The sequence below is a fragment of the Coloeus monedula genome (genome assembly GCF_965178545.1).
Source record: "Coloeus monedula genome assembly, chromosome: 7".
Taxonomy (NCBI): Eukaryota; Metazoa; Chordata; class Aves; order Passeriformes; family Corvidae; genus Coloeus; species Coloeus monedula.
Genome location: NC_138787.1, coordinates 34,210,624 through 34,223,503, shown reverse-complemented (window position 1 = coordinate 34,223,503; position 12,880 = coordinate 34,210,624). Strand labels below are relative to the sequence as shown.

General features: G+C 39.4%; 1 protein-coding gene across 9 annotated transcripts in view; it reads right to left on the bottom strand.

The window, feature by feature from the left end:
- R3HDM1 (R3H domain containing 1) overlaps positions 1–12,880 on the bottom strand; it is a 50,722-nt gene that overhangs the window by 25,788 nt on the left and 12,054 nt on the right. For 6 of the 9 annotated variants that reach the window (XM_082285391.1, XM_082285392.1, XM_082285397.1 and 3 more), the window contains 9 exons: positions 10,846–10,960; positions 8,669–8,747; positions 7,091–7,150; positions 6,869–7,009; positions 4,265–4,373; positions 4,073–4,168; positions 2,719–2,756; positions 2,586–2,636; positions 2,212–2,438 (listed from right to left, as the gene is read on the bottom strand). In XM_082285391.1, the coding sequence (XP_082141517.1) occupies positions 2,212–2,438; positions 2,586–2,636; positions 2,719–2,756; positions 4,073–4,168; positions 4,265–4,373; positions 6,869–7,009; positions 7,091–7,150; positions 8,669–8,747; positions 10,846–10,960 (916 nt within the window). The remainder of the gene's footprint in view (positions 1–2,211; positions 2,439–2,585; positions 2,637–2,718; positions 2,757–4,072; positions 4,169–4,264; positions 4,374–6,868; positions 7,010–7,090; positions 7,151–8,668; positions 8,748–10,845; positions 10,961–12,880) is intronic. The other 3 variants (XM_082285393.1, XM_082285394.1, XM_082285396.1) reach the window with 3 other exon arrangements.

Here is a 12,880-nt window from a genome sequence, read left to right as displayed (position 1 = left end):
GCTGTGCAGGTGAGGGCAGTGCAGGGAATGCACTGCAGGGCCCCGGTGTCCCTGTGGATTTGCCAGCTAAAGCCTCATGCTCTGCACACACAGCCTGCATGCAAGCAAGGACCAGTTTCTTTCCACTACTGGGGGTCAGATCTTCTCCGACTCACCTGTTGGACAATTTGCATTACACTACAATCCGCAACACTATTTCCTTCCTCCTCTGACAATTTGCAGGCTGAAATCAAGAATACAGCTAGAAAAACTGAGGGTAATATGGTAGCTTTAGCTCAGCTTTATGCAACAATTCAAATTTCAAAGGAGTATGAAATAGCCAATTGAAAGCAATAATCATTTTACAGATATGAATTACTATAAACATTGCAATGCAGTGGAGAACCAGACCCTGAGCTTCCTGAAAGCCAAGGCACGCAGCTAAAAGAAATGTTCCAAAAGTCCAGTATGGAGAGGTCTGTGGAACTGCTGTTCCCAGGTCACTCTACATCTGGAGCTTTAGATATACAGTTTATCAAAGACTTAATAAGAAGTATATGATACTTGCAGTACTTGGAAACAGAATATAGTTGTTTAAATTTAAAAACTCCTCATTAGCAGTCTCAATACAATCCAGAAGAAAAAGCAAGATGCAAGAAACACTCTGATGGAATTTATCTACTGCTTTGCAGTCCTCCATAAAAGTTGCTAATTGTAACCCTTCTACTTGTGCTTATGAAGAGAGCACAGCTTGAGGCATTGGCCTTTTTTATTGAATGAAGTGAAATCAAAGCTATTAATTGTAAACTGGGCGAGACAGCACATCCCAGCTCTGTAAAACCATCATTGCCTGAGCAGAGTTCTTGGATTCGTTTCCAAATGTATTCACTTCTAGATTATGCAGAGAAGTGAGGCTGAAGCCATTATAACAAGAGCCAATTACATCCCTGAACAAAGTGAACAAACCCAAGCTCAACATGTGCCAAAACACCACAACCTGGAACTATATGAAGCAACAACCATCAAGGTGGGCATTCCAAACCTGGAATGTTAACTCTCAGAATGCCAAAATAAGGTTTCCAGCAAAAATTTTAAGAATCCATTTATGTTCTTGAAATTTAGCCAACAAAGACTTCTAAGAATCTATTTTATTGTCAGGTTGCAGTTTCTTTTCAAGCTGTGCCAAATAGCATCACTGCACTGCTAAATGGAGTAACTCTGTATGATGGCACAATTTTACAGCAGAAGTACCTTGAAATGGTTTTGGTTTTTTTTAGACAAGTATACAATGGACAAATAGAATTTGTTACTGTTTTTCTGCATTAAGATATAGCAGCGTGGCCATATATCTAAAAGGTAGTGGTGGTTTAAGGAAAAGCAAAAAATTTAAATAGATACTCATTAGAAACCAGTTTTATAAATAAGATCAAAGCCAATATTAATAAGGCAAGCAATTATATTCTGCTTTTTTACAGTTCTACTTCAAATTCTGAAGCAGCCTACTGGTAACCCACCCACATATTACAAACCTCAAAATTCTCCACAGATTAGCAAGTGGATCAAATAATGTTGGCATTTAAATACAAATATTTACTAAATTTCATTTTTGACCCACAGAAGATTCATTCCCATATCTTCTGAGATTTTGTTTTCACATTAATTACAAATCAACACACCTTTGAAACCCAGACTCTTAGGAGTTTTTTCCCCAACATTTTTGAGTCTTAAACAGTACACTTCATTCCACTGACCTCATTTCTCAGCAATCTAAAAATTAAGCATTTTAGCCATATTCATTTAACAAAAGAAAGAGAACACAATATAAATAACTACCAATTCATAGACTTTAGTGCTGTTTTATCTGAGCTAGTAGGATAGCAGCACACAGTTTCCTAAGACCATGCAATGCAGCTTTACCCCACTAGAACTGAAGAGCTGAACTCCAAGTATTTTATACAAAAATATTTGTGGTAAAAAACGTTTTCAAACCCTTTGTATGAGATGAAATACATTAAACTTCAAGCCAGCTACAACACACTTGAAAATTCTCCTTCTAAAGCCAGAAGTGTTCACCTCATTTATTACATTATGGATCTAGGGCTGGGTCCATAGGTGTTCCATGTGTGCAGTCCCCGTATCCCGAAGGAATGGGATGCACGGAGCCTCCCCACCCAGAACACCTGCAGTGCACACCCAGCTCAGCCTCCAGTGCCTGCCCTGAGGCTGCTGTACCTGTCTTGGACAGCCTGCCCGTGCTCTTGCTGCTGCCAGAGCTGTCCCCGCGGGTCAGCACCGAGATGCCGCTGAAGCTGCTGGCCTTGGTGACCGCGGGCTTCAGGTTGCGCAGGGAGCTGTCGGAGTCGGTGCTGCTCCAGGGCCGCGGCTCGCAGTACCTCAGCTCGGTCTCAGTGCTGCTCTGGTGGCTGTTGGCCGATCTCCCCGATGCATCCTTATTGATTCTGCAAGTTACAAACTGAACTTTTAGCACAAGCAGCACTTGCAAAATAAGGGAAAAGGAAAAAAAAAGAAAACAAAAAACAGAAAGAAAGGGTAAATGCATGCAGAATACTTAGGGTTTTGTTTGTTTAAAAGGAAGCATCAAATACCTAAGTATCTGTCGTCTTTGTTGTGTACTATTAGTTTCTTCCTCCTGGATTCTGTTGACATTTTAATAAGATAGCTTAATATTTATTAAGAAAATAGGAAGACAAAACAGAGTTAAACAGCAAATTTTCTTACCTTTTATCAGTGAAATAATTCTCTTGGGAACACAGGGACTGAGGGGCAAAGAAGTGCAGAAATTAATATGAATGGCATCTCGAACCCGTACTACAAAACACATACCAATCTGGAGCCTTGTGCATTATACACAGACTTTTACAGCACCCTCTTTATATTATGCTGCCTGAGAAACTTTCTCTCTTGGTGAACAATATCCATAAGGAAACAAGACTATATAAAAAGGCCCTTGTGCAGGAAATCAAAGTCAGCATCAGGATAGTTACAATGCTGGTCAGTTGGCTTCTGTGAGACTTTTTCTGAAGTTACAATTCTTCCCTTGGGCTTTCTGTCACTTGCAGCTGGTGTGTGATTCCCAGAGCTGTCACAGTACCTGAGCTGCCTTGTCTTCTGCTGGGAAGGGTGGAGGGGAAGAGGCCACTGCTGCTGCAGTAACTGCTCACTGCTTTGGGTACCAGTCTGGGTATGCTACAGAGCACACAGAACAGAACCAAAAAGGCTGTTCCTGACTCAGATTATGTTGTCCTTGACTGTGATTACCAACAGCTGGCAAAAAGCTTCTAAGGTACCATTTACATGGTAAATTAAGATGCAAAAGGAAAATGTAATTTTATATCCAGAAGTCCATTCTTCTTGTTTGTAACTAAGGTGAACAAAAAAATTAAATTAGCCTCTCAAGAGCTCATTACTCTCTTCAGAATGAGAATCTGGTTTTGGATGTGCAAGAGCTACAGATAAATGTCAGAAGTGGACTATTAAAAGTAACACATATTTTTTAAGAAATATTTGCTTTGTTTTACTCAACATAATCACTACTTGCAATTGAATTGTAGCCTACAATGTTGTCCTGCATGGTATCTCCAGTCAGGAGATTAGACCATGAGATTCCTGACTGGAATTTCACATATGGGACCTCCAATCATTTTACTGTGACCACTCATAAGATGTGCTTGCTATAAATACAAGTGAGAAAAGAGTTTTTTGGTTTTTTAATTTGCTTGGGTTTTTTCTCCTTTCAGTTATTGCTCTGAGCAACAACTGAAATAATTGCAGTACCAAAACTCTGTAACTTAAATTGAATTGGGGAACAAAACAATGCAAAGGGGGGAAATGCACTGCACTAGATAATGCTAGAGAACACTCCTAAATAATTCTTGGGTTGTTTGAGTTTCACACAGCAGCAATTAGAGAAAACCGAAGATTTCTCAGTAACTGCAGTATCATTTAAAACTCACTCAGGCCACACTCTCTTATCTGCTTAGTGTCATTCAGGAACAAAGTTTCCTGGAAAGCGACCTCAGCATGTGTGTGAAGGATTCATAGCAAACAGTGACAGATTGCTTTTGATACATACATCTTGTGCAAATATCCTTTCTCTAGCTCTCTGATATTCTTCTTCACGTTCTTCTATGGATTTACTTCTTCTGTCATCTTTTAATCGTATTCTCATCTAAATTAAGTGGTACAGTGTCAATTTACACAGGAAAGCAGTAAGAATGCACAGTCAAATACAGCACTTGGAAAGAATAAGCTGTGTGTGCTTTACCTGGTTGTCATCTTTGTCTAAACTAGAGTTATCTCTCTTAAGGATGTACCGCTTCTGGAAGTCATCGCTCTTCTCATCCTTTATATGCTCACAAAACTTTTGGTCAGGTCTGAGAAAAGTCATTACAAAGAAAACGTTTATGGTTTTGCAAACATAGGCCGTACACACAGTGGAACAAACTGAAGTATACTCAAGATTAATTTTAAATATACTTAATATTCTAACTGAAAGAATAATTTTGACTGTCCAGGCAATGGAAAAGATGAGGTGCACAGGGGTGCACCTCAGGACAAGTCCTGTCCTGAGGCATAACAAACCTGCTTTTAAAAACTTCTTCTTCCTTCAAAGGAACTGAAGCTGCAACTTTTGCTGCAACTCCCAATTAAGGTGGGGGCAAACCACATGCCCTTGGGGAATCAGAAGTGCTCTGGAATCCCAACTGGTGCCATGCAATGGATATTGGGCATGCATGGAAGTGAAGACAGGTGTTTGCTGCTAGAGCCGCAATACCTCAGAGTTCATTTCAAGGAAAAACAGAAGAAAGAAGGTAGAGGAGAAAGCACTGAAACTTAGAAACTGCTAAAACGAAATTAAGTAGAAATGAGTAAGAGAAGAACAATATAATGCAGGCAAGCAAGAGTTTCACATAGTCATAGGGAGAGAGTGAAGCAACAAATTACAAATATTGCTTTGGTATTTTATCTACTTTCTGAAAGAAAAAGTGGTATTTTGCAAATCCTTGTTATTAAAGAGAGATACCAAGTATCTGAGTAATAGAACTACTGCTATCATAAGTGAAAAGCTCAGACAATCAGGAAATATTTGTCTAATAGAGGACAGAATAAATGTATGCTCTTCTCCATTTCTGTTATTTATCATTACCCAGGACTCCTGGATGGAGTCAGGGGAGCTTTTCCTATGAAACAGCCAGCCCTGCCTATTGGGTACTGGATGCCCAAACATAATTAGCAGGCATTTCAGAGAACCTTTAGACTGTCTTACCTCTTTCTTTTAAAGGTCTCTGAATTTACTGCCCTGCAATCACCAACTCCCACTCCACTGAGATGTGCCAGTGTGCACTGGGTGGTTGATGTCAGTAACATCCCTGCTCGGCGAGGGAGCCGCGAACCTGCCTATGAGGAAAAGGTAAGTTTGGCTTTATTCCACATGGAGCAGATCTCCAAGGTTTTCTTTCTAAATTCTTATTTTATATCCAAGGCGATTTAAAATAAGAATATTGAAAACATCAAGAATCTTTATGTCTCCAGGTTAGATGAAATGCCTGCTAATTAGTAACTACACCTATAGGGGCTTCCAGAGGCCACAAACTATTTAAATATGGTCTAAAAAGATTTTAAAAGCATAAAAATTAAATGATCTTTTATTAGTTCTTATTCCACAGTTGAAGTGCTAGACTGAAGCTTCAGCCTAGAGATGCTGGTAGATGCAAAGGCAACAGATTTGAAATGTTTGGCTTTCTAGGTCAATTTAGACATAGATTGTACAGCCAAAGCAAAACCACACATAAAATAATGTAAGTATTCAACATATATTTAGGCTCTACACATTTTTCTAAAAACTTTTGAGGAGAAACTGTTTACTTAAGTGGAATTTCAGTGTGGCATATAATTTCAGTTCTACTGACTCTAAAATAGGGTGGATAATTGGATTTTTTTTCTCCTGAAGCTCTAAAGACTGTACCTAGAGACTGAGATTAGGATGCAGGCACTGTAAACTCCTGTTTTCATGTTCAAAACCAACAAAAAACAGTGTCAGGCAAATGCTTTAAGTTAAAACTAGAAACTAGGTGGCATAAATACGTCAACACATTAGACCTTCATCTTTTTGAGAGAGAATGAGGAGACAGAGCAAGTGCAGAGGACAGAGAGAACAGCTGGGTCCCTTGAATGAAAACCTCAATTCTGCACAGCTTTCAGAGTTGCTGTGGCCCCAGTGCTACCTCCTCTGCAACATGGATTTTCCTGGAGGTTTCTTCAAGAACTTCCCAGCCCTCAAAGTAAAGCAGCACACCATGGCTTGTTAACCTGGTTGACATTTCCACTGATGTTTGTCTTCCCTGCTACCTTTATTTGTAAGGCCATGAGAGATCTGTAAGCAACATTATTTCAACTTCAACAGCTGAATTTTCCCAGTAGAATTTTACAACAAAAAAGCCAAAGTTGTGCAAGTCCCCTCCCTTTACCAAATCAGAAATGACCCTGTTCTAAGATAAGGGCTGGCTCTGCTTTCCAAAAGAAACAAAGAATGTACTTTGTACACTTTACTGGTGTAAATATTTAAACAAATAAACAGTTGCTATAAATTTGTATTTCACAGAAACAAAGTTATCAATGCATCTCTGCCAGAAAACCAACCAAAATTCTTAACTTAGAGATAACATCCTTTTTTCCCCAAAAGAATTCAAACATGAAACATCACATTATTACACAGCAGAACATGAACAGTAAAGAGCTCTCAACTACCTCTCCTTGATGCCTGTTCCCAGTGAGGAAACAGACCTCACCTGCTACAGCATCACTGCCTCACACATGCCAGGCATTAGAGCTATGCATCAAAAAGGGTTTTCAAGGCTTTGACACTTACATTCTTGTATTGCTAGTTTTATTTACTATGACTGACTTCCCACTCTGGTCCACGTTGTGCTCTAATCCAAAGTAAGCAGCTACCCTGTGCAACAGCATTCTATGGTAAGATGTCATTGGGGGAAACTTTTTTCTTGGTACTCTGGAAGAAAGGAATAGTAGCTTTATTAAATAAACAGGAACACTCTTGAATTCTTTTTTCCTATGAGAGTACAGTACTTACTCATTATTACCAATGAAATCTAAAATTTCCTGTTCTAATTTCAGCAGCATCATTCTGTCCCTGAAAATAAAAACACAGCAACTCACATATGAGACACTCCAATAACTGCGGTTGTATTCATCTTAAGAATACACAGATCAGAGCTGTGATCAAGGGATGATGGCAGACTGGAAATAGGACCACCAGGTGTCAAATGCAGTATTTTTAGGACAAAGTATTCTTTTTTTCCTATATTGTATTGAACCTTCCTAGTGAAACATGCTGTTCTGCTCTCACATATCAGAGTACACAGATCCTCCATGAAGTCTCTGCCCAAGAGGCTCAGCAGGAAGTGCAGTCAAGGAGAAGACAGGCTCCAGGAGGAGAAGCTGAGGTTGTTCCTTGTTGGTTGGTGTGGGCAGAGGGGATGTGTAGAGGCCTCGGCTGGCCCTTGGATTGTGAAGGACATCAGGGGATCACTGAGAAAGTGATGGGGCACATCACCAACAACCAAGGGCTTAAAGCTGGCACATGTGGCAACATGCTGACATATCAGAAATACCAAAAGCTAAAACTCAAGGTGGTAGAAAGGAACACTGCTCTTGAAACTGCTTGCACTGGTTCTAATAAACTGTTAAGTTGCAATGAAATGCATTGATGCTCAGTTCATAATCTGTGAACATCAATTAACCAAGCTTCCCAGGCACTGTGCATGGAAACCCATGGAGATCTTCACCTACAATTCCTTACTTCCACTGTGATGCTTCATGACTTCAAACAGGATCCACCTACGAGTCTCACAGAGGTCTGTGCTTTCTAATGTTACTCTATAGGACTATGGCTTTGGCCATATTGTGGCTCATTTCATGTTTTTTCCCAATAAAATGGAATCCAAATAAATTATCACATTGGAAGTCCTAACTATGATATGAATGAATAACAAATAGCAGTGAAACAGCTTTTGTAGCAGAGCACAATTGCACCAAGTTAATTTCTTGCCTTGTACTACAGCCACAAACCCAGCACAGAACCCGTGAGGGCAAGAACAAACAAGGCAGACAGGGACGCACTGCAAACCTCAGAGCAACAGAACCAGGTCAGCTCTGTTGCTAACCAGTGATGGACTTGGATTAGGTCAGATTTGGTTTCTGATATGCAGAATGAAAATCTCTAGCTACAGTTATATGGTACAGCTAAAAAAATGCCTTTATCTATAAATTCAGTGCAAGACAGATTAGAGTCAGAGAAGACAGTTTGGTCTCTAACGAGCAGGTGCTAAGACAGTACAAGGTTTAGAGACAATGTATTGAAGTCCCTTCAGGGAGAGACTGCACACAGACTGAACACATTATTTGCATATTAAACATTAAAAGCATTTAAATCATTTCAATGTCCTGAATCTGCTCAAAAAGCAAACCAATTACAGGGGTGTTTTAGACAGTCTGTGCAACAGAATCTCACCCTGAATAACTGACATGGAGGGTTAGACATTTAAGAGGGGGAAAATATAAAACCACTAACAAAAAAATAGGCAGTGTGACACCTCAGGCAAGAAGAGGAAAGAAAAACGTAAAGAAGGCTGACATTATTGATTCTTACCTGGGATTGTTTTTTAATGTATTTACTAAAAATTCATGAAGATCTATACCAGTGGAATCTGTATACTCCTGGCTGGAATCTACGGGTGAGGGAGAAGAGAGCAAAATTACATTCTGAAGAAGCTTTTTTCCAATTATTGCTAAACATACTCTATATAGATCAATACTATATAACCATTAAGTACATTATTGCCAAAATTGAATGCTTCCAGTTTCCAGGCAAAAGGCCCACAAGTCAAAAACAAAACAGAAAACGCCTCCCACTATCCCCTAATTCAAGTGTAATACAGAAGCAGAGGTTTCAGTAACACCACCAATCTATTAACAACTGGCTGTATGTTGTGAAGCAGTTTATCACCTTGAGAGACCTGATTTCCATCAGCCTGCCACATTTTCTCACTATCATACACTGCAGTGTTGTGTACACATCTGTGGAGCAGCAGCCTATCTACTGAACTACTGCATGTTGCCCAAAGAAATTTTGTAGTTCAGAATGTAACAGTTTAACCTTCACCAGGTGGTGCTTTGTACTACTAAAAATCCTTGTTCTGTTGGGCTTTGTTTTCACAGCATCATGTTTAGATGTTTTCAAAAAGAAGTCTCAACCTTCCCCCTCCTTTCCTGTTTCAGTGAAAGTATTCAGTTACATACTATCCTCTAAAATCTGTCCCTGAAAGAAATTATTTAACCCCAAATCTTCCCTTGCATGAGCACCTTCTAGTTCCAGGCAGTAGAATTCAAACCAACAGATGTTGGAACAGTATTTTTGGAATTGATTTCTTCCAAGAACTACTTATGTGTTAACCTAGTCTTAACTGAGTTAGGCACAACTCAAACTTATGCCCAGGTCCCAGCTCTTCCAGCTGCCCAGAATGTAAATGAAACCAAATAAGTCTGAGCATTTATGGTTTGGAATTCTTTCGATTCTGAGGAGGAAAAGGCAAAAAAAAGGCTATGCCTGGTAAAAACATCAAGATTCAATAATTATTTACTTCAATTTTTCTAATTTGCAAGTGAGCAATGATTTAGTTATAATTACTAGAACTGATGGTAAGATTCCATAATTTTCTATTTTGGCACATCCTATATTGGGAAGTAATTAACCTTTAGAGGAGACAGTGGTTGAATTCAGAACAGCCACCTCCACCACAGGCATTCTATCACTTAGCTCTCAACTCCCCGTCATTACCTGCTGGGTATTTGGGGGTGGTGTTTAAGGCATCATTTCAAAGTCTGAGATTTATAAATGCAGGTAAAGTCCACCATCCCAGTGCTTTTTATTTCACAAATACCTGGCTGCCAGCTGGGACAAGCTGCACTGAAATTCCACATGAGGAATGCCTTATGGAATTGTGGGACATGAAATGGACAAGTGCCACTTGTCTCAAAAAGAGTTCCAGCTCTAAAGGTATTTCCTATACTCTGTCTCATCCAAGATATTTAGGTAAACATTCTGGATATTTAAAGCAAGAGCTGTCAAATGATTTGCCAACTTAAATGCATAAAGTCCTCTACCTGTAGGAACCATTATGTAGCATGGACAAAATTATGTCATTGATTTCACAGCTCTCTTTCAGATTAAAATCCAAATATTTTCAGCACATAGACTGTAACTTCAATCCAGAATGCAGGAATATTTAAGTGAAAACATAATACTTGTCCTTTTTATTTATGTAGTTCTACCCTTACTCCAAATCTTTATAGAAAAAAATCTAGATACTATCAAAAGTAAAATAAACAAAGGAGAACATTGACTCCTGTTGAATGAGGACCAGAAAAAGTACAAAGGAAACTGTGCCACTCACTTCAGTTTCACAAGTCCTGTAACAACAAAGCCTAGGTATAGGATAGGAGCTTCCACTAACTTGTGAAGTCGACTTAAAGAACCCTTGGACAAAACTGAGACAACACAGCTGTTTTTATGCTGCTCTGTACAACCAGACAGGAGAGAAAGGAAAAGCATTTGCTGGAGTGTTGGATGCAGTCTCAAAAGCTGTCTTTCCTTTGGAACCAATTCCTTCTCCAGCTCAAAGGTGTCTGATCTATTTACTTCATTTGCAAAAAAAATTTAAAAAAATAAAGCAATGTTTTTGCAACAAAGACCTGGAAGCAGAACTGTATTTTCATATGTTCTTAATCTATACAGTGTATTGAAAAGCACAGGGAGAGATAGCAAACCTCTTGATAACATTTTTCTGGACAGTTTATCACTGGATTTTTCCTTTTCTGATTCATCTTTTGCAGGTTTTTCTTCTTTTTCAAAAGACTGTGACAACTGGATCTGAATTTTCTCCTGTCAAAAAGCAAAAATTAGTCACCACACAAATGATTTCAAACAATACCTGCAGGAGAAGTGTTCTGTACTATATTACCTGCAAAATAATGAAGTAAAAAAAAAAAAATTGTCTACATATTCTGATTCCACATGTGCTCCATGTGACCACACAACAAAATTATTTATCAATAAATCAGAAAGTACAGAGAAGGCATAGAAAGGACCACACACATTTTAGAATTCACACACACTTCCAGGCCCTGAATGCTATTGCAAAATGAGTTCAAAGTATCTTCTCCATACACGTAAGAAAATATTCCGGTTTTTCAGGTGTATAAATTTTATACTGTCTCTATATTTTTAAGTCATGTCTCATCCACAATACTTTTTTCCTCCCCATTCTTCACAGTTCTTTTACTATAAAAGCTTGTTTCAAGTTTTGATTTGGTTCATACCAAGAAAAAATAAAACAAACAAAAAATTTGATTCTAAGACAGACCAGCATTTCTAGATCCACAAAAAAAGGGAAACATTTACAGTACAATATATCAAGGCAAAGTTTGCAAACCTGTCATCAAGGCTTAGTTTCATAATTTCCTGTGTATTTTGATAGAGTAGCTTTGTGTGCAATCGTCTCAAAATTCATGGTTTCATACCAGTAGGTGAACTATTATAAAACCTGTTTCTCAAATACAGCAAAAAAGTTTCCCTCTGAAATTAGTGGCATAATGGTCCCCTAAATACCCTGAACAGTGCAAGACTGCAGTTTGTTTTTCATGGCTCTTCACTCTTTCAGGAGGTTGCCAGTGAAGGACCAACACATTTCAGACAGCCAGACCTGAGGAGTTTGGGAGCAATAGAGTCACTGTGCCTGAGGGACTTCCACAGGAGCAGTGGCCAAGTCCTGTCAGAGCCAGACTCCCCTGTCACCTTTTAACTGCCTCAAATGTCAATTCTGCTCCCCCAGATGCCAGCTGAGTCCATGCTGTCACCTCCACATTCCCAAGAACATGTAATCCTTCCCAATCCAGAGAACTGCCCCTCAAGCACTCTTGCCTATCCCTCTTCTGCCCTGCACCTTAATCCTTTCCCACACAAGTCCTCACTCTTCCCTCAAGCCCATTCTCACCCACATCCAGGCCCCTGCTCTAAGCTCTGCTCTTGTGTCATTGCACAGCCTTGATCTCACCCATGGAATGCAGCCAGAGTTAAATTTAGCCAGGATCCACCAGGCTGGAGCCTGTTCACGTGCCCAGCCCGCAGCCACTCTTGCCTGTGCTGGCACAACAGGAGCGCTGCACCACCCAGGCTGTGCTCCAACAGTGGTTCCCATCTGCAGCTTTGGGGCAACAGCCTTTTCAAATGAGGGAAAAAACCCCAAGAGTTTTACCAGCTCTCCCTTTCACTATGACTTTTCCCCACACTAAATGTTCCAATTAAACTTCCTAATTCATGAACACCCACTAAACAGCATCTCAGTGTGAATGAAGACTTCTCAGCTTTGGACAGTGGCTATAACCACATCTGATAAATACCATCCCCAGTCACCAGCAAGGAACTGTCTCATCTGATTCTTTCCTAGTCTTGAGAATTCACTTGGCTACAAACCTTAAGGAGACCAGAACCAGTCTTTGCATTCCTTACCTCATAAACCTGGGTCTAATTCAAATGACCAATTTATTTGTCACTATAAAATGCACTACACTTACCATTCACCAAGTAGCTGTGTAACCTTTATTCAAGAAAGAAATGTTTTTTCTTATTAAGAAATTATTCCTGACTTGGATTCACCAATGTGTTACCCTCCATGTTACAATACCAACAACGAAAACAAAACTATCAGTAAATTAAGGAAAATTTCATCATCTGATGTTTATTCACTAGGAAAGTGACTGCCAACTTCTAAACTCATTCCAAGTAATGCATACAGCAATAGTT